Source organism: Triplophysa rosa, linkage group LG18 (assembly GCF_024868665.1).
Source record: "Triplophysa rosa linkage group LG18, Trosa_1v2, whole genome shotgun sequence".
Lineage (NCBI taxonomy): Eukaryota > Metazoa > Chordata > Actinopteri > Cypriniformes > Nemacheilidae > Triplophysa > Triplophysa rosa.
The window spans coordinates 20368232-20389586 of record NC_079907.1 but is presented as its reverse complement, the minus strand read 5'-3'; the positions used below and the strand labels follow the sequence as shown (position 1 = coordinate 20389586).

At 39.8% G+C, this 21355-nt stretch overlaps 1 protein-coding gene and 2 pseudogenes across 3 annotated transcripts; all 3 read left to right on the top strand.

Annotated features, from left to right (window-relative positions):
* The first annotated feature begins 1261 nt into the window (after positions 1-1261).
* Positions 1262-5568, top strand: LOC130568786 (uncharacterized protein K02A2.6-like; annotated as a pseudogene).
* A 5754-nt stretch (positions 5569-11322) lies between these two features.
* Positions 11323-14941, top strand: LOC130568785 (uncharacterized protein K02A2.6-like; annotated as a pseudogene).
* Positions 14942-16403: 1462 nt separating this feature from the next.
* Positions 16404-19467, top strand: ndufa4b (NDUFA4 mitochondrial complex associated b). Of its 3 annotated transcripts, none has more exons than XM_057357687.1 (4): positions 16404-16785; positions 17696-17784; positions 18884-18985; positions 19112-19467. In XM_057357687.1, exons 1-4 carry the CDS (start codon positions 16594-16596, stop codon positions 19143-19145), a joined length of 417 nt encoding a protein of 138 aa, XP_057213670.1. In that variant the 5' UTR covers positions 16404-16593; the 3' UTR covers positions 19146-19467. The 3 variants fall into 3 exon arrangements, with proteins under 3 accessions (XP_057213670.1, XP_057213672.1, XP_057213671.1); XM_057357689.1 differs by having other exon boundaries at positions 16416-16785; positions 18914-18985; XM_057357688.1 differs by having other exon boundaries at positions 16431-16785; positions 18925-18985; positions 19112-19466.
* Positions 19468-21355: the final 1888 nt, after the last annotated feature.

The window sequence follows — 21355 nt, the reverse complement described above, 5'->3', positions numbered from 1 at the left end:
TGTTTCTACAATATCCTCGCTCGGAGCTACATTCCCTCAAAGTTGGGCGCATGTTAAGTCAATGGGATTTTTCGGGTGGTTTTTCGCCCCCCATCGCCCACCCGATCGCTTATAAAAGTCATAGCACACCAGAATAGGCCCGTCGATGTGATGTATTCATTCATGGGTCTACGCCAAAAGCTGCGGGACAAGTAGCGTGCCAAACTTTTGGCGGAACAAGAATTATAAGAAGTATGTATGTTCGAATAACAATAGTTATGCTTTTTCAAAGCATCACTAATAAGTCAAAGTGAGGAGACAGTCTCATGTTAAAATAACTGCTTACACATTTTCAACTGTACAGCTCCTCAGGAACAGGTACAATTCAATAGCTTCATCAGGTGTTGTGGGTGGATGAATATTGTTCTCTTCCATAAGAAGACATGATACAGTAAAAACACTCTCATCACATGAGTATGGCCGTCTTCGAAGACATTCCTCTCTACAGGCACCCACAGCCTCCTGAAAGACAGGTTTCAGGTAATCTCTTGCTCCAAAAAGTTGTGGCAGATGATACATCATGAGTGGACGGCCATTTGGAGCCACTGCATTTCTGCTCTGGCGAATTCTGTGACTGTTCCACAAATGCTGAACTTGTTGCAGCTCTTCCTATGACAGTGAAGTAAAGGAACATACTTTACACTATTAAATTAGCAGCTGCAGATAACAATAATTTTAAATTATTTATAAAAAAGAATAAAAATGAGCTAATAAAGAATATTAGTTGGTACTGGGGTATTTTGGGTTTAGTTTTAATATAACCTTACCTCAATGATATTCAGACAGGTGAATAATATCAATTGCCTGTCCAGAAAATCACCTGTGAAATAATCCTTGTTCTTCAAAATCCTGGAAACGATTAATCCAGTACTGAGCATGCTGTTTTCTCATAAATGCCCACCAGCTCTCAATGCGTTGATTGTGATTGCCTGAACCATAAATAAATAAAGCAGTTTTCAGAATATTCGTCATTGTGGCCATAGCGTAGGAACTTTTGCATTTGTTCCAGGTAACAATTCTCTGTTCCCAGGTCTGACCTCAGTCTAGCTGGTGTCCCCATCCTCTCTCCAGTTACAAGACAAAAACAGTTGTCACCAGTAAACAACGCTTCGCCTGTTGAGATAATCTATTCGTAACATGTCGCCTTACTAGTGCTGTAGTACTCGAGTCCGGACTCGAGACGTTTTTTTATGGTCTCGGACTTGGTCATTGGTCTCGCAAATGTTCTAGTCGGTCTCGTCCGAGTCCAGCGATATATGTTTTATTTTATCCTTCAAAACAAAACATTAATAGAGCAATATTCTTGTGATCCGAAAACTGTTGCTGACTCTCGACTCTAGAACGAGAGCTGCGCGTGCTCATAAGTTCTCTATTCACACAGCAGTTCAGTTCAGTGTGTGCTGTTGCTGTAATTACATAACTCCGGTATATTGGTTCAAGTCCGCGGGACTGTCATGCACGCCAGAAAGTGAATAACTGAATTAATTTGTGGATAATATTAAGTGTTTACGGGAGACGCTAAACGGGAACTGTAGTATCGTGTAGTATCCTCTAGGTGTCACTAGTGATTGTTAATTGGGGGGTAGGATATTATAAGGTTGTTGAAGAAGATGCGCCATGTGCGATGCATGCAGGTCTTGTCTGTTACTCATGACTGAAGTAAAAAACGTACTTTCAACATATCATGTAGTAGTCTGTTGATTCCATACAAGATACTACATTTTTGGCGACGAGGATAAAGCTGTAAACCTAGGATTATAAAGGATTTACGTCGACTTCAAAGGAAAAAACCATGGCTACAGGAACTATTGGCTCACTAGCAGCATTTGATGTAAAGGTTCAAACATGGGAGGAGTATACTGAAATACTGGAGCAATTTTTCGTGGCTAATGAAATCGACGACGAGGGTAAGCAAAGAGCTATTCTCATAAGTGTTGTGGGAGCACAAACTTACAGTGTGATGCGAAATATTCTCAGCCCTACGAAACCAAGTGAAAGGTCTTATCAGCAACTGGTAACGATGCTAAAGGATCATTTCAATCCTCAACCGAGTGAGATTGTACAGAGATTTAAATTTGATTCGAGAACGAAGAAGCCAACAGAGACTATGACAGAGTATGTAGCAGAGTTGCGTTGCTTAGCGCAGGATTGTAATTATGGAGCAACTTTAAACCAAATGTTAAGGGATCGTCTTGTGTGTGGCATTGATGATGATCGGATACAAAGACGTTTGCTTTCAGAAACCAATCTGACATTTGAGACTGCTCTTAAAATTGCAGTGGCCGCGGAAACTGCAAGCAAAAATGTGCTCGATTTAAAGTATAAAACCAGTGAACAAGTCTGCAACAGTGTTACGTTTCACGGGAAGAAATTTGATCAACGACAGAAAAGGAACACATATGAAGATAAAGACATTAGGGAATGTTACAGATGTGGTGGAAGAAATCACAAAGCCAACGAATGCCGATTTAAGAAAGACAAGTGTTACGGGTGTGGAAAGATTGGACATCTTGCAAAAGCCTGTCGCAACAAAGGCAAACAGGGTGGAGATGCTGTGTTTGAAAAACGAGGAAAGGGATTAGGTCCACATCGAGCATTCAGAGTGAGTGAAACTACTGAGAGTGAGGAATCAGATGAAACCTTCACTTTAGCATGTGTAAAGACTGATGAATTGAAGAAAGTGAAACCTTTTACTGTCGAGTTACATGTAGATGGAAAGCTTGTAAAGTTTGAGATTGACACAGGAAGCAGTGTTAGCTTGATGACTGAGGAAAAGTTCAAGGTCATCTGGAAAGACACTGTATCACCAAAAGTGAAAACTACAAAAGTCAAATTGAAAACTTATACGGGTGAACCTCTAGAAGTCATAGGAGTGGCTGATGTTCAAGTGAAGTATCAACAACAGGAGAAGAAAATGCCCCTGGTGGTAGTAAAAGGATCAGGACCATGTTTGCTAGGTAGAGCGTGGCTTGAAGGACTACAACTACAGTGGAGTGAGATCAAACTGATACAATCTGAGGAGGTGACATTGATGCAGGTGTTGTTCAGACATGAGGAAGTGTTCAAAGAAGAACTAGGGATGTTAAAAGGCACCATTGCAACTCTCCATGTACCAAAGGATGCATCACCACGATTTTTTAGACCAAGATCAGTACCTTATGCCCTGAAACCAAAGGTGGAAGAGGAGATTAATCGGTTGCTGAGGGAGAAAATCATATCACCAGTTAAGTATGCAGAATGGGCTGCCCCAGTTGTTCCTATCGTAAAACCAGATGGGAGTATAAGATTGTGTGGTGATTATAAACTCACAGTGAACAAAGTGTCTACACTGGAGCAATATCCAATACCGCGAGTGGAAGATCTTTTTGCAAGACTCGATGGTGGAAAGCAGTTCACGAAGCTGGATATGAGTCACGCATACCAACAAATCATCATGGATGAACATTCTAAGAAATATCTGACAGTGAATACACACAAAGGATTATTCACATACAATCGTTTACCGTTCGGAGTGGCTTCAGCACCTGCCATCTTCCAGAGAACAATGGAGGGATTGTTACAAGGCATTCCAGGAGTTGTTGTTTATCTGGATGATATATTAGTCACTGGAGGAAACCTAGTGAATCATTTGAAAACCTTGGAGAATGTGTTGATGAAACTGAAAGAAGCAGGTCTACGTCTGAAACGGGGAAAATTTGTGTTTCTTGCAGATGAAGTGGAATATTTGGGTCATAGAGTGGATGCTCAGGGACTCCATCCAACTGGAACTAAAGTGAAAGCTATTGATGAAGCACCAGAACCTAAGAATGTAACTGAGCTTAAAGTGTACTTGGGATTGTTGAACTACTACAATAAGTTCTTACCAAATCTGGCGACGTTACTTGCACCCCTGCATTTGTTGCTGAGAAAGGATACTCAATGGACTTGGAAAAATCACAACAAGAAGCTTTTAAAGAAAGTAAAGATCTACTGAAATCGTCAGACGTGATAGTGCATTATTCATCAAACTCAGAACTAATTCTAGCTTGTGACGCCTCACCTTATGGGGTTGGAGCCGTGTTGTCGCAACGGAAAAAGGGAGAAAGTATGGAAAAACCGTTGGGGTTCATGTCAAGAACATTGACACCTGCGGAGAGACGTTATTCGCAATTGGACAAGGAAGGCTTGGCTGTGATTTTTGGAATACAAAGATTTCACAAGTACTTGTATGGTCGCGCATTTACAATCTGTACTGATCATAAACCTTTAATCCACTTGTTCAATGAAGCAAAAGCAGTTCCACAAATGGGATCACCAAGAGTGCAGAGATGGGCTGTCATGCTGCAAGCCTATCAGTATAACATTGTGTACAAACCAGGAAAGTATCACCAGAATGCGGATGCCTTGAGTAGACTGCCAGTGCCTGGTGAGGGAGAAGGTGATGAGACAAAGGACCAAGTACTGATGATGGAGCTGATGGATGACTCACCAGTGAATGCAGCACAAATTCGGAAGTGGACATTGCAAGACGGGACACTCTCCAAAGTACATGAGTACGTATTACAGGGTTGGCCTGTGGAAGTGGAGTCACTACTGTTACCGTACTATCACAGGAGAGATGCATTAAGTGTGAAGAATGGATGTGTGACTTGGGGAGCAAGAATCATCATACCATTGCAAGGGCGAGCTACTGTGTTGAAACAGTTACATCAAACTCATTCAGGCATGTCAAGAATGAAAGGATTGGCTCGATCTTACATGTGGTGGCCATGTATGGACCAGGACGTAGAGAAAGTGGGACAGAATTGTGACGTATGTCAAAGTCTGAAGAAGGCACCTGCACAAGCTCCATTACATCCGTGGGAATGGACAAGCTCACCATGGGAAAGACTTCATGTGGACTACGCAGGACCTTTCTTAGGGAAGATGTTCCTAATTCTAGTAGATTCTCATTCAAAGTGGATGGAAGTTTATCCTGTCATACATGCAACATCTACTGTGACTATTGAGAAACTGAGGAGTTGTTTCAGTACACATGGCTTACCAAAAATGCTAGTTTCAGACAATGCAACATGTTTTAAGAGTGAAGAGTTTGAAACATTCATGAAGAGGAATGGAATTCAGCATGTTACATCAGCACCGTACCATCCTTCTTCAAATGGTCTGGCGGAACGTGCTGTTCAAACTTTCAAGGAAGGGATGAAGAAGATGAAGGACGAGACTGTGGAGACCAGAGTAGCAAGATTCTTGTTTACTTACAGGATTACTCCTCATGCAACAACTGGACTATCGCCAGCTCAGATGTTAATGTCAAGAAAGTTGAGATCTACGTTTGACTTACTTCTTGCTGATCTGAAGACCAGAGTCCTAAACAAACAACAGAAACAGAAAGAAGGTCATGATAAAAGTTGTAAATTCAGAAGTTTCGAAACTGGAGATTCTGTATATGTGAGAAATTACAATGGTGGACCGAAATGGATTCCAGCAGTTGTTGAAAGTTGTACAGGACCTCTGTCGTACAAAACAGTTCTTGGACAAGGACAACTGTGAAAAGGCATGTGGATCAAATAATAAATCGCAGTTCCGAAGAGATGCTGGACGCTGAACCAATCACAGAAAATGTACAGGTAGAGGAAACTTCAACAGTACCAAATGCTGACCGGGTAATTATACCTGAAGAGCAGGAAATGTCTATCTGTGAAAAGGAGTCAGTGAAAGAAGTGCCTGTGGTACTAAAGGAAACTACTCAACTGTCGACTCAGAGAAGATCTGGGAGAGAGAGACGTTTCCCTGGTCACTTGAAAGACTTTGTTACTTAAGGCAAATCACTAAAGGACTCTCATAGCAATAGTTGATAAAGTGTGCATATATAATTTGTATACATGTTATTGCTTAAGTCATTTAATTGATAGTTTTGTTGTTTGATTTGTTCATAAAAGTAAAAGTGACACCTATAGCATTGTAAAAATAAGAAGTGTTTAGCTTAAGGAAGAGGGGATGTAGTATCGTGGAGTATCCTCTAGGTGTCACTAGTGATTGTTAATTGGGGGGGTAGGATATTATAAGGTTGTTGAAGAAGATGCGCCATGTGCGATGCATGCAGGTCTTGTCTGTTACTCATGACTGAAGTAAAAAACGTACTTTCAACATATCATGTAGTAGTCTGTTGATTCCATACAAGATACTACAGGAACGATTCAGCTGAACTGGTTCGACCGGTTCACTAAAAAGAAAGAACCGGTTCGAATGAATGATTCGTCCGCGGCGCGAACCAGCATCAATCATTCATCAGGCACGATTTCAGCGAGCAGCATAATACAGATTGGTTTTACAAACCATAATAAATGTATCGACAGTGCGCTTAAACGGAAACTTTTTGCAACAAAACTTTCCCCGAAACATGTGGGACAACATCCAATTTCGTAAGACACCTGCAAAGGCATCACAAAAGGCGTCTTTACACAGGCGAGTTAAGGCGTCTCTGTGGCGGATTAAATTTCTGTGTAAAGACGCAATGCTGCACGAAAGCCGATCTAAAATATGCCGCCTCTGACCCTGAATAGATGAGATTATGATTGATTCATTTCTCTTATACCTGAGTCAGTCAGAGAGGGACCTGGTCTCCTTGGCCTTAAAAGAAGATCTCCTTGGTGATGATAGAGACGACCTGCTGGATCTTCTGGACCGTTTGGGTGTAACATCATGCCAATACAACAAAACCTAAAAGAACTGTTGCTAAAAGCTGGCCACAAACAGATAATCCAACTGCCAAAATACACTTTAGACAACATGTCTGGACAAGCCAAACAGATTTTCAGAGAAACCTTCAACAATCCAGTGGATGTGCTACAGATGTATAAAGACAAAAGACCCACAACAAGAAGGTTCTTGAAATTGCTGGATGTCTCACCTCAAACTCAAGCAGAGAGCAAGTGCTTGCGTTTTTTACAGTAGTACATCAGAGGATTGGATGGAGTGGGATTGAGGAAGATGCTTAGATTTGTTATAGGCTCTGATGTTGTCTGTGTCAACGAAATAAAAGTGATTTTCACATCTTTGGATTGACTGGCAAGGCGACCAGTCACCCACACCTGTGGCCCAGTTCTGGAGCTTCCTTGCACATACAGCTCTTTCCCAGAGCTGCGCTCTGATTTGGAAAATATATTGTCAAGTACACATGCACTTGTCATGAACATTGTATAAATCATGCCCTGAATGTTAACAGAAGAATATTGTGGTGATTTATTAATTGAATATGCCACAAAAAAAAGAGCTACCTGTTAAGAGTGTTGTTCACTCAAACATGAGCACTGAATATGTTCTTTGTTAGGGGTTAAAGGACAGGTGGCATTTCCACATTTTTGTAAGTTCAGTTTTTACAAATTGTTTACATGGTTTAGAAATGTTTACATTCAGCATATAAACCAATATAACTTTGATTTGGTTTAAATTTGCACAGTTGACCTTTTCCTCATATCTTCAAATGTAAAGTAATTAATGTAATTGTTTAAGGCTGCAGGTGACTTTTCTTATACCTTCAAATGTAACTAAATCTTTATTTTTCACAGTTCATGTTAACCGAACATGTTCTAAATAGTCAGGGTTAAATTTACTGTGACATAAATAAAAGAAACCAGTTCATTTTATAAATCAGTATGCAATTTATTGCAGTTTGATATTACATTGTGCTTGATTTCATATATCATTTTCATATTTCACTACATTTTTGCATCATTTACTTCTCAAATTATAGTGCATGTTAAAAGTGGGAGTAATTCACACCTGGAATGAAAGATTAAAATGTAAACATTAACTAATTTCTATTCTCAAATTAACACATTTCTTTGCAATTACCAAAATCTTAAGTCTGGTATAGATTTTCCTGTGTACAACAAATACAAACTAGATAGGTACACTTTCTGAAGAAAATGTGAGTGATGCTTTGTGGCAAACCGCGAAACCGGGACTAGAGTGATAACACATTAAGCCACAAATGAATCTAACCAATCCCCATGTCTCTACGATGTTCTGATGCAGAGATACACATATTGCTAAACTGTTGCTAGGCTAAAATGTTTGGTTGCTATGGGCGTGGCTTGGCATCTGCACTCAATAATACTCTAACCCAGTGGTCACCAACCCTGCTCCTGGAGATCGACCGTCCTGAAGATTTCAGCTCTAACCCCAATCAAACACACCTGATCTATCTAATCAAGGTGTTCAGGTTTGCTGGATAATTACAGACAGGTGTGCTGAAGCGGGGTTGGAGCTGCTGTCTGCAGGACGGTCGATCTCCAGGAGCAGGGTTGGTGACCACTGCTCTAACCTATGAGTGAAACAAACCAACCCCCGTGTCTCTATGATGTTCTGATGCAGAGATATAGGCGTTGCTAAATGGTTGCTAGGCTAACCTGTTTGGTTTCTATGGGCGTGGCTTGGCATCTGCAATTGATAATACTCTAACCTATGAGTGAATCGAACCACCCCCCATGTCTCTACGAAGTTCCTATGCAGAGATATAGGTTTTGCTAAATGGTTGCTAGGCTAACCTGTTTGGTTGCTATGGGCGTGGCTTAGCATCGGCCAATTGATGATGCTCTAAGCTATGAATGTAAAGAACCAACCCCCATGTTTTGTTGCTATGGGCGTGGCTTCGAAGCTTCATGATGATCCTGGGACACTGATTGGTTGCCTGAGTAAAACGAGCCCACCCCCTTATCTCTATGACACTGTGTTGCAAAGATATCCACCTGAACCTTTTATAATGGGAGTCTATGGGTTCGGTGGCTAGGTTGCTGTAAATGGTTTCTATGGGCGTGGCTTAATAGCTTCAAGATGATCCTGTGACACTGATTGGTTGTGTGAGTCAAATGAGCCCACCCCCTTGTCTCTACGACACTGTGTTGCAAAGATATCCACATGGACTTTTTATAATGGGAGTCTATGGGATCAGTTGCTAGGTTGCTGTTAATGGTTGCTATGGGCGTGGCTTAATAACTTCATAATGATCATGTCACACTGATTGGTAGCCTGAGTAAAATGAGCCCACCCCCTTGTCTCTATGTGCTTGTACTGCTAAGATATTCAACACGGGACGTTTTACGCCATATATGGGCATGCTTCCTGTGATTGGGAAATTTTGGGAGGCTCTTACACCCCAGGGGTACAATTTACACCCCATTGTGAGTGATGTTCTTACAGAACCTGATAGCCTCTTCAAATCGTGTATTATTTTCATGTTTCTACGATATCCTCACTCGGATCTACGACCCGTCAAAGTTGGGCGCAATGTTAAATCAATGGGATTTTTCGGGTTTTTATTCATCCCCCATCGCACCCCCTCCACCCCATCGCTTCCAAAAGTCATCACACACCATTCCTCAATGGGCCGCTCGATTTGATGTAGTCATTCATGGGTCCAAAGTGAAAAAATAACGCGTGAATGGTAGTCTATGGGCGCCATTATAAGTATACAGAAATTTTGGGAGGCTCTCACACCCCAGGGTGCAACTTACACCCCATTGTAAGTGATGTTCTTATAGAGCCTGATAACCCCTTCAAATCGTGTATTATTTTCATGTTTCTACAATATCCTCGCTCGGAGCTACATTCCCTCAAAGTTGGGCGCATGTTAAGTCAATGGGATTTTTCGGGTGGTTTTTCGCCCCCCATCGCCCACCCGATCGCTTATAAAAGTCATAGCACACCAGAATAGGCCCGTCGATGTGATGTATTCATTCATGGGTCTACGCCAAAAGCTGCGGGACAAGTAGCGTGCCAAACTTTTGGCGGAACAAGAATTATAAGAAGTATGTATGTTCGAATAACAATAGTTATGCTTTTTCAAAGCATCACTAATAAGTCAAAGTGAGGAGACAGTCTCATGTTAAAATAACTGCTTACACATTTTCAACTGTACAGCTCCTCAGGAACAGGTACAATTCAATAGCTTCATCAGGTGTTGTGGGTGGATGAATATTGTTCTCTTCCATAAGAAGACATGATACAGTAAAAACACTCTCATCACATGAGTATGGCCGTCTTCGAAGACATTCCTCTCTACAGGCACCCACAGCCTCCTGAAAGACAGGTTTCAGGTAATCTCTTGCTCCAAAAAGTTGTGGCAGATGATACATCATGAGTGGACGGCCATTTGGAGCCACTGCATTTCTGCTCTGACGAATTCTGTGACTGTTCCACAAATGCTGAACTTGTTGCAGCTCTTCCTATGACAGTGAAGTAAAGGAACATACTTTACACTATTAAATTAGCAGCTGCAGATAACAATAATTTTAAATTATTTATAAAAAAGAATAAAAAAGAGCTAATAAAGAATATTAGTTGGTACTGGGGTATTTTGGGTTTAGTTTTAATATAACCTTACCTCAATGATATTCAGACAGGTGAATAATATCAATTGCCTGTCCAGAAAATCACCTGTGAAATAATCCTTGTTCTTCAAAATCCTGGAAACGATTAATCCAGTACTGAGCATGCTGTTTTCTCATAAATGCCCACCAGCTCTCAATGCGTTGATTGTGATTGCCTGAACCATAAATAAATAAAGCAGTTTTCAGAATATTCGTCATTGTGGCCATAGCGTAGGAACTTTTGCATTTGTTCCAGGTAACAATTCTCTGTTCCCAGGTCTGACCTCAGTCTAGCTGGTGTCCCCATCCTCTCTCCAGTTACAAGACAAAAACAGTTGTCACCAGTAAACAACGCTTCGCCTGTTGAGATAATCTATTCGTAACATGTCGCCTTACTAGTGCTGTAGTACTCGAGTCCGGACTCGAGACGTTTTTTTATGGTCTCGGACTTGGTCATTGGTCTCGCAAATGTTCTAGTCGGTCTCGTCCGAGTCCAGCGATATATGTTTTATTTTATCCTTCAAAACAAAACATTAATAGAGCAATATTCTTGTGATCCGAAAACTGTTGCTGACTCTCGACTCTAGAACGAGAGCTGCGCGTGCTCATAAGTTCTCTATTCACACAGCAGTTCAGTTCAGTGTGTGCTGTTGCTGTAATTACATAACTCCGGTATATTGGTTCAAGTCCGCGGGACTGTCATGCACGCCAGAAAGTGAATAACTGAATTAATTTGTGGATAATATTAAGTGTTTACGGGAGAGAGGGATGTAGTATCGTGAGTATCCTCTAGGTGTCACTAGTGATTGTTAATTGGGGGGGTAGGATATTATAAGGTTGTTGAAGAAGATGCGCCATGTGCGATGCATGCAGGTCTTGTCTGTTACTCATGACTGAAGTAAAAAACGTACTTTCAACATATCATGTAGTAGTCTGTTGATTCCATACAAGATACTACATTTTTGGCGACGAGGATAAAGCTGTAAACCTAGGATTATAAAGGATTTACGTCGACTTCAAAGGAAAAAACCATGGCTACAGGAACTATTGGCTCACTAGCAGCATTTGATGTAAAGGTTCAAACATGGGAGGAGTATACTGAAATACTGGAGCAATTTTTCGTGGCTAATGAAATCGACGACGAGGGTAAGCAAAGAGCTATTCTCATAAGTGTTGTGGGAGCACAAACTTACAGTGTGATGCGAAATATTCTCAGCCCTACGAAACCAAGTGAAAGGTCTTATCAGCAACTGGTAACGATGCTAAAGGATCATTTCAATCCTCAACCGAGTGAGATTGTACAGAGATTTAAATTTGATTAGAGAACGAAGAAGCCAACAGAGACTATGACAGAGTATGTAGCAGAGTTGCGTTGCTTAGCGCAGGATTGTAATTATGGAGCAACTTTAAACCAAATGTTAAGGGATCGTCTTGTATGTGGCATTGATGATGATCGGATACAAAGACGTTTGCTTTCAGAAACCAATCTGACATTTGAGACTGCTCTTAAAATTGCAGTGGCCGCGGAAACTGCAAGCAAAAATGTGCTCGATTTAAAGTATAAAACCAGTGAACAAGTCTGCAACAGTGTTACGTTTCACGGGAAGAAATTTGATCAACGACAGAAAAGGAACACATATGAAGATAAAGACATTAGGGAATGTTACAGATGTGGTGGAAGAAATCACAAAGCCAACGAATGCCGATTTAAGAAAGACAAGTGTTACGGGTGTGGAAAGATTGGACATCTTGCAAAAGCCTGTCGCAACAAAGGCAAACAGGGTGGAGATGCTGTGTTTGAAAAACGAGGAAAGGGATTAGGTCCACATCGAGCATTCAGAGTGAGTGAAACTACTGAGAGTGAGGAATCAGATGAAACCTTCACTTTAGCATGTGTAAAGACTGATGAATTGAAGAAAGTGAAACCTTTTACTGTCGAGTTACATGTAGATGGAAAGCTTGTAAAGTTTGAGATTGACACAGGAAGCAGTGTTAGCTTGATGACTGAGGAAAAGTTCAAGGTCATCTGGAAAGACACTGTATCACCAAAAGTGAAAACTACAAAAGTCAAATTGAAAACTTATACGGGTGAACCTCTAGAAGTCATAGGAGTGGCTGATGTTCAAGTGAAGTATCAACAACAGGAGAAGAAAATGCCCCTGGTGGTAGTAAAAGGATCAGGACCATGTTTGCTAGGTAGAGCGTGGCTTGAAGGACTACAACTACAGTGGAGTGAGATCAAACTGATACAATCTGAGGAGGTGACATTGATGCAGGTGTTGTTCAGACATGAGGAAGTGTTCAAAGAAGAACTAGGGATGTTAAAAGGCACCATTGCAACTCTCCATGTACCAAAGGATGCATCACCACGATTTTTTAGACCAAGATCAGTACCTTATGCCCTGAAACCAAAGGTGGAAGAGGAGATTAATCGGTTGCTGAGGGAGAAAATCATATCACCAGTTAAGTATGCAGAATGGGCTGCCCCAGTTGTTCCTATCGTAAAACCAGATGGAAGTATAAGATTGTGTGGTGATTATAAACTCACTGTGAACAAAGTGTCTACACTGGAGCAATATCCAATACCGCGAGTGGAAGATCTTTTTGCAAGACTCGATGGAGGAAAGCAGTTCACGAAGCTGGATATGAGTCACGCATACCAACAAATCATCATGGATGAACATTCTAAGAAATATCTGACAGTGAATACACACAAAGGATTATTCACATACAATCGTTTACCGTTCGGAGTGGCTTCAGCACCTGCCATATTCCAGAGAACAATGGAGGGATTGTTACAAGGCATTCCAGGAGTTGTTGTTTATCTGGATGATATATTAGTCACTGGAGGAAACCAAGAGAATCATTTGAAAACCTTGGAGAAAGTGTTGATGAAACTGAAAGAAGCAGGTCTACGTCTGAAACGGGGAAAATATGTGTTTCTTGCAGATGAAGTGGAATATTTGGGTCATAGAGTGGATGCTCAGGGACTCCATCCAACTGGAACTAAAGTGAAAGCTATTGATGAAGCACCAGAACCTAAGAATGTAACTGAGCTTAAAGTGTACTTGGGATTGTTGAACTACTACAATAAGTTCTTACCAAATCTGGCGACGTTACTTGCACCCCTGCATTTGTTGCTGAGAAAGGATACTCAATGGACTTGGAAAAATCACAACAAGAAGCTTTTAAAGAAAGTAAAGATCTACTGAAATCGTCAGACGTGATAGTGCATTATTCATCAAACTCAGAACTAATTCTAGCTTGTGACGCCATTTATTTATTTATTCATTTATTTATTAGATATTATTTATTATAATGATCTTGCTTGGTCTATAAACACCATGCACTGTGCTGTGTTTTACCTTTCTGTGTTTTTCTTATTTGCTCCTGTAAAGCTGTTTTGGAACAATGCACATTGTGAAAAGCGCTATATAAATAAAATTGAATTGAATTGAATGTCAAGAATGAAAGGATTGGCTCGATCTTACATGTGGTGGCCATGTATAGACCAGGACGTAGAGAGAGTGGGACAGAATTGTGACGTATGTCAAAGTCTGAAGAAGGCACCTGCACAAGCTCCATTACATCCGTGGGAATGGACAAGCTCACCATGGGAAAGACTTCATGTGGACTACGCAGGACCTTTCTTAGGGAAGATGTTCCTAATTCTAGTAGATTCTCATTCAAAGTGGATGGAAGTTTATCCTGTTATACATGCGACATCTACTGTGACTATTGAGAAACTGAGGAGTTGTTTCAGTACACATGGATTACCAAAAATGCTAGTTTCAGACAATGCAACATGTTTTAAGAGTGAAGAGTTTGAAACATTCATGAAGAGGAATGGAATTCAGCATGTTACATCAGCACCGTACCATCCTTCTTCAAATGGTTTGGTGGAACGTGCTGTTCAAACTTTTAAGGAAGGGATGAAGAAGATGAAGGATGAGACTGTGGAGACCAGAGTAGCAAGATTCTTGTTTACTTACAGGATTACTCCTCATGCAACAACTGGACTATCGCCAGCTCAGATGTTAATGTCAAGAAAGTTAAGATCTATGTTTGACTTACTTCTTCCTGATCTAAAGACCAGAATCCTAAATAAACAACAGAAACAGAAAGAAGGTCATGATAAAAGTTGTAAATTCCGAAGTTTCGAAACTGGAGATTTTGTACATGTGAGAAATTACAGTGGTGGACCTAAATGGATTCCAGCAGTTGTTGAAAGTTGTACAGGACCTCTGTCGTACAAAACAGCTCTTGGACAAGGACAAACTGTGAAAAGGCATGTGGATCAAATAATAACTTGCAGTTCCGAGGAGATGCTGGACGCTGAATCAATCACAGTAAATGTACAGGAAGAGGAAACTTCAACAGTGCTAAATGCTGACCGGGTAATTATACCTGAAGAGCAGGAAATGTCTATCTGTGAAAAGGAGTCAGTGAAAGAAGTGCCTGTGGTACAAAAGGAAACTACTCAACTGTCAACTCCGAGAAGATCTGGGCGAGAGAGACTTTTCCCTGGTCACTTGAAAGACTTTGTTACTTAAGGCAAATCACTTAAGGACTCTCATAGCAATAGTTGATAAAGTGTGCATATATAATTTGTATACATGTTATTGCTTAAGTCATTTAATTGATAGTTTTGTTGGTTGATTTGTTCATAAGTAAGTGACACCTATAGCATGTAAAAATAAGAAGTGTTTAGCTTAAGGAGGAGGGGATGTAGTATCGCGGAGTATCCTCTAGTTGTCACTAGTGATTGTTAATTGCGGTGTGTATGACATATAAGGAGGTTGAAGAAGATGTGCGATGTGCTATGCATGCGAGTCTTGTCTGTTACTTAAGACTGAAGTAAAATGTACTTTCAACATATCATTTAGTAGTCTGTTGACTCCATACAAGATACTACATTTCCTTTGTACTTGATAAAACATTGGTTCTTGTTAACAATCACTTCGTACTTGATAAAACATCGGTTCTTGTTAACAATATCCAACGAAATTACTGTTGTACTTTACATGGCCGACTCAGCAATAATAGTAATAAAGCAGTCGTTTAATTGTAATTTCGTGTTAATATTTTATTAAGAGTACTTACCAGTGGAAAAACTTGGGTAAAATGTTGTGTTGTGGCTGTGCTTATACGTCCATGACCATCATAAGTTGTCGGAGGCGTGATCACGGTCCCAAAATGCAATTCGAAAATGTATATAAATGGAAAAAACCCGTAACATGTTGTATGGAAAATTTCCGTTAAAATATACAAAATATACAATATATATCGTTTAATTGACAATGTACAGATTTTTTTACAGTGTTCTACATATGCACATTTGGTAAGAAATGTAAATACATCTAAAGATTATATATAGCCTAGTAACATGCATACATAATTCAAGAAGTTATTCCACATAAGTAAATTCCATATTACAGTATTTAATTCAACACATTTTCTTAATTTAATTTTATTTATAATACAGAGAGCAATCATATTTACACACATTCACATTGACTCTGTCAAAAACGCCCAGCAGAGGCTGTACTTCCTTCGCCAGCTGAGGAAGTTCAACCTGCCACAGGAGCTGCTCTTACAGTTCTACTGAGCTGTCATTGAATCCGTCCTCTGCACTTCCATAACTGTCTGGTGCAATAAAAACACGTGCAATACACAACTATATACTCATATTTATTATACATATGTTGTTGATATAATATTCAGCTATCCACATTCCCCACTTGTAAATAACAGTATAATTTGTATATAGCACATCTGTACATCCAATATACTACCTATTTTCCTTTCGTCTAATATTGTCCTTTCTGTCAAATGTCTATTGTCTCTCACATATTTATTTTTAACATTTTGTTACCTGTGCCTTGACACTTTTTTAACCTGTACTGTATATGCACTGGAAGCTTCTGTCACTAAGACAAATTCATTGTGTGTCCAAGCTCACTTGGCAATAAAACTCTTTCTGATTCTGATTCTGATTCTGATTCTGATTCTGATTCTGGTCAATTTACACACGTAAAAATGTCCAATAATGTTCTGGTGTTCCACACGTAGGCTACAGAGACCCGCTTTTTCAGGTAAGATTATGAAACATCTGTAGTATGTTTTTAAATGCCAGTTAGATACATATATTCATAAATATGACAACGTATAAAAGAGACATGAACGTGGCTGATTTGAAATTGCCATGATCTCTATGAACTCGTCTCGTACCCGCGGGCGCCCCCTGTCATCAGCACCAGGCAGCTGCACCTGTTCTTCCAGCGCATCCCTTCACACTGTCCTCCGGCATCTTACAACAGTGCACCCGTCACATCGCCGTTTAATCGTGTTTATCATGCTGGGTACCGTATTAAAACAACTGAAAAGCCACCCGGCTGTAAGTATTTCAGGTTTATTACTGGAGATGCTATTGCAGGCTAGATTCGTCTCTCGAATCCTGTCTCGGAATCTTTTCCACCGGTAGCAGTAGGTCCGCTCGTCGAGGGGTATATTTCCATATGGATGCTGTGAAGATTGGGAATAGGAATGGTCATAGGATTAATGTTAATTGTATATTCTGTGCATTTTATGAGAAAATGAGAATATGGCATTCTTTCTATATAAACATTACAGTTTTCTGCCATTGCTAGAGTAGACGCTTATCTGTCATGCGTGGCTATGTAGGATGTAGTGTAGCCTACCACGGGATGAACAGCCCTTTCAAGGACATCGAGGTAAAACCTGTTTTCCGAATGTATAAGATACGTCAATGTTTTAGGTAGCAGGGGCAGTATCAATACAGCCCCTTATTGGTGGGCAGTCATGCTGGTTTGCAGTTTCAGATTTAAAGGTAATAAATGATATTTAAAGGGATAGTTCACCCCGAAATGAACATTCTGTCATGATTTACTCACCTTCGAGTTGTTCCAAATCTGTGAACAGTTCTTTGTTCTGATGAGCACAAAGAAAGATATTTGGAAGAATGCTGATAACCAAATAGATTTAGCTCCCCATTGAGTCCCATAGTAGGACAAAAGCAATGGTAGTCAAAAGTGCCCCAGAACTGTTTGCTGTCCTACATTCTTCTAAATGTATTCAACAGAACAAAAAAAGAGAAAGTATTTTTTCCTACAATGGGAGTCAATGGGGGCTTCCAAAACCTTTTCTGTGTTCATCAGAACAAAGAAATTTATACAGATTTGGAACACCTTGAAGGTGCGTAAATGATGACAGAATTTTCATTTTTGGGTGAGGTATCACTTTAACCACTCTAATATATATATATATATATTTTTTTTTTTTTTAAGTTGATTCCTTTGTTTGTGTTCATTGGTGGTGGAGCGGGCATGTCTGTGCTTTACCTGTGCCGTCTCGCTTTAAAGAATCCTGACTGCTCGTAAGTAATTTAATTTCCTTTAGCACCACAATTAATTAATAAATAATTAATTAATGCAGTTTTGTAAGAAGCATGAAGAGGAAATAACCATGCAGGCTTTTAGCCTACACTTCTAGTTGTCTGTTAAATTTCAGAAATTAGAATGTAAAAAGTCACACATAATTTCATTTCCTTTAGCACCTCATCACACACAGTCTTTAAGTTCAATAATGCTTTAAGGCCCGATTCACATTTCGCGTCTTTTCCGCGCGCATATTCGTTATTTTAAATGTAGACGCGCGGCAGGCGCGCGGAAATAGGGGACGACGCGACGCGCTCTTTTTCTCAGGCGCGTCGGCGCCGCATCGAGATGAAAGAATCTCAACTTTTCAGAAAGCCTCAAGCGCACCGCAGGTCATGTGACAAGAACCAACCAGCCAATATAGACAAGCTCAGTGAAGATGGAGACAGAGATGATCACAGCATAACTAAATCTATTAGCAGAGTTATTGCAAGGTATTTTCAGTGCATACTGTATAATCCATGTATCCTTTGTTAATACCTCCTCGTCTCACCGGCTATCGTGGCCCATGGTTGCTTAGCGACGACAGACGCCAGGAGAGGGCAAGGTCCAGGCGCTTTGGAAAAAAATGGGAACGCAGTGCAGCTCGCGTTTTCCGCGCGGTTTTATACGGAAATGTGAATCGGGCCTTATGCTGTGTTCTCACCAAACGCGAATTAAGCGTTTGGCGCGAGTAAATTACATACAAAGTCAATGCAAAGATGCGCATAGACGCGAACTCGCTATTAGAATGACGTGAATCAGGCGGCGCAATTGCCGCGAATCGGGCGGCGCGTTTGAGGCGTTCTTCCGCGCAAGTTGAAATTTTTCAACTCGGGCTATGAATTCGCGCGAAGAGTTTTCGCGTCACTTACGCGAAAATAACGAACTTTTCCCGCGAGTAATAAAGAGCGTGGAACGCGATTGCTCGCTTTTGGTGTGAACACAGTATTATACTATATACTGTATATATAGTTCGCGTCTATGCGCGTCTTTGCATTGACTTTGTATATAATTTACTCGCGCTAAACGCTTAATTCGCGTTTGGTGAGAACACAGCATTAGAGTGTATGGCGTGTTGACACACAGATCTGTCACAGATGGGATCGCAAGAACAACCCAGAGCCTTGGAACAAACTGGGGCCAAATGACCAGTATAAGGTAAGAAAGAACTTATTATTTGACCTATTTCAGTCTACTGTGTGTAAGTGAGGTAGACTAAAACATATCAAATAAACGCTTTAAAATGGAAAATGGTCTGATTAACCTCATTTTCACCTCCCACAGCTCTTCGCTGTCAACATGGACTACTCTAAACTGAAGAAGGACCGACCCGACTTTTAAACAGAGCTTCTGTTAAACAATGTGTTTTCTTTCCTGAAGGTTTATTCAGTACATCAGACAGACTTCAGAAATGACTGAAACATCTGAATCTCCATTTAAAGATGGAAGTGCTCCTTTGAAAACACATACAGCTACAAAGATATAAAAATCTTATTTATAGTATATAGAAATCTTATTTTTAACACTATTTACACACCCCAAAGAAAATGCCCCCTTTACTTGTGTTCATGAATGTCTGTACAAATCTTCCTGTTATCTGAATAAAGAAAACAGACAGCAATAATAAGAGTCAAGAGTTGTGTGTGACTTGTGCACTTTGTAAAAATCAGTTTGAGGTTCATACCAGCGGAGTGAGGACTAAGAAAGAAAAGTCTTGTTCAAGACTTGATTTCAAGGTTAGATTTAGAGAAAGGGTTAAATCGAGAGACTTAGTTCTAATGGTTAATCTTTCCATCTGAAATAAATTACACAATTAGTTTAGGAAATAAACAAATGTGAGTGTGACTGGTAACCAATTCCAGTGTTCGATAATGAAACCCCGTAAAGTTTACAATAGTGATTATGCAAGATGCACAATTAATTAATAGGTTAATTAATGAATTAATGCAGTTTTGTAAGATGCTTGAAGAGGAAATAACCATGCAGGCTATTAGCCTACACTTCTATTTTTCATATTTTATAAAAATGGCGTGCTTTACTTACTCTTTTATTTCAAATTTCGACACGGTTAAAAAACTGTGATGTGAAAGGTAATTGCTTAGTTTTCAAAGGTACACCAGATGGCGCCATTTGCTTAAAATGCTTCCACGCGCACTGCTTCATGTCGATAAACACAAAGGGTAAAGACATGAATGAGAACTTAATTTGTTTTCAATTTTAGGCTTCTTAGATTTCTTTTTTGTGAGCAGAACTATAACGATTGATAAACTACTTGAATTTACACCACTAATAACTTTTGATTTTGTGAGATGTAGGCCTATCCACCCCAACAGGTGTCAATATGCAGTACAATACCAACATCACATCAGTCAGGACGCCATTCATTCCAAATAGCTAAGCATATTAAAACAATATATATACACACTTAAAGAACATTTAATCTGCAAAGTGCCGTACAAAACACATTTGGCACATTAAAAGGACTAATTGAGTGGTCAGGTCATCCTGAATCATGGACGTCATAATTTTCATAATTTTTATATATATTCAAAATGTACACTTGAAACAACTTCTGACCTTTCGGTTGAAATGTAATAATAAATGGTTGATTATATTTTGTCCTGCATTAGGCAGGTGATGACACAGTTCATCTTTTCTGGGCTAAAATGTCGGCTGATGTCAGGACATATTTTTTCCCTCTTTGCCGTGTTTTTGCGTGCAGCAAGTTCATCTATCAGGCTAAAGAAATGAACAAACAATGTTGACAATACAAAGTTGTATTTCCTTCCGAATCGTACGGTGTATGATTACATGCGTCTGTAACACGGGAGAGACTGCTTGAAAGGGTCTTGCGGTGTTATTTACTCTATAGAGTTTCTCTCCATTGTTCAAAGTATAAAGAGAACATAAAAGAGCCCCCCAAACATTCTTCTCTTTGAGATGAGTGATGTCTTACTGTAGGCTTTCCTGTTAAAAACTGCTAACATGACAAAATGCACTGAAAAAAATGATACTTTAAACGAACTTAATTAAATTATGGACAGTGGTTCCACACAACAGAAATATGTTATCTCTACTCAAATGCTTAATGTATGATGAACTAAACTGAACTGAGTAAACTTAAATAACCATGTCCAAATAATGTCCAAATAACTTGAATCAAATAAGTTAATCCTACTAAAAGTATTTAAGTAGAGACAACATGTTTCCATTATGTGGAACCACTGTCCATAATTGAATTAAGTTAGTTTAAGGTAAGATATTAGCTGTTATTTTTAACACACTAAATAAGCTAAATAAAGCTCTTATTGTTCGGAGTTAGCCAGAAGTTGGTTTTGTTAAGCTTTCGGCATATCCCAAGTACTTGCTTTTTTATTAAAGCAATTTTAAATTTGGTTAGCAGGTCCTCAACCCAAGCACATGCTCTACACTTTACCACAATGGTAACCCCCCAAAAACATTAACATACCAGAAACTCTTTTAAATACAAACATAAAAGAGTATTAAATATGAACAAATATCCCTGTT

Excerpts from the sequence above, each read along its gene's own strand:
- ndufa4b (XM_057357687.1), top strand. The coding sequence starts at position 16,594 with ATGATCTCTATGAACTCGTCTCGTACCCGCGGGCGCCCCCTGTCATCA. Across the intron at positions 16,786-17,695 it reads AACTGAAAAGCCACCCGGCT|TTGATTCCTTTGTTTGTGTT; the intron begins GTAAGTATTTCA and ends TTTTTTTTTAAG. Across the intron at positions 18,986-19,111 it reads GGCCAAATGACCAGTATAAG|CTCTTCGCTGTCAACATGGA; the intron begins GTAAGAAAGAAC and ends CACCTCCCACAG.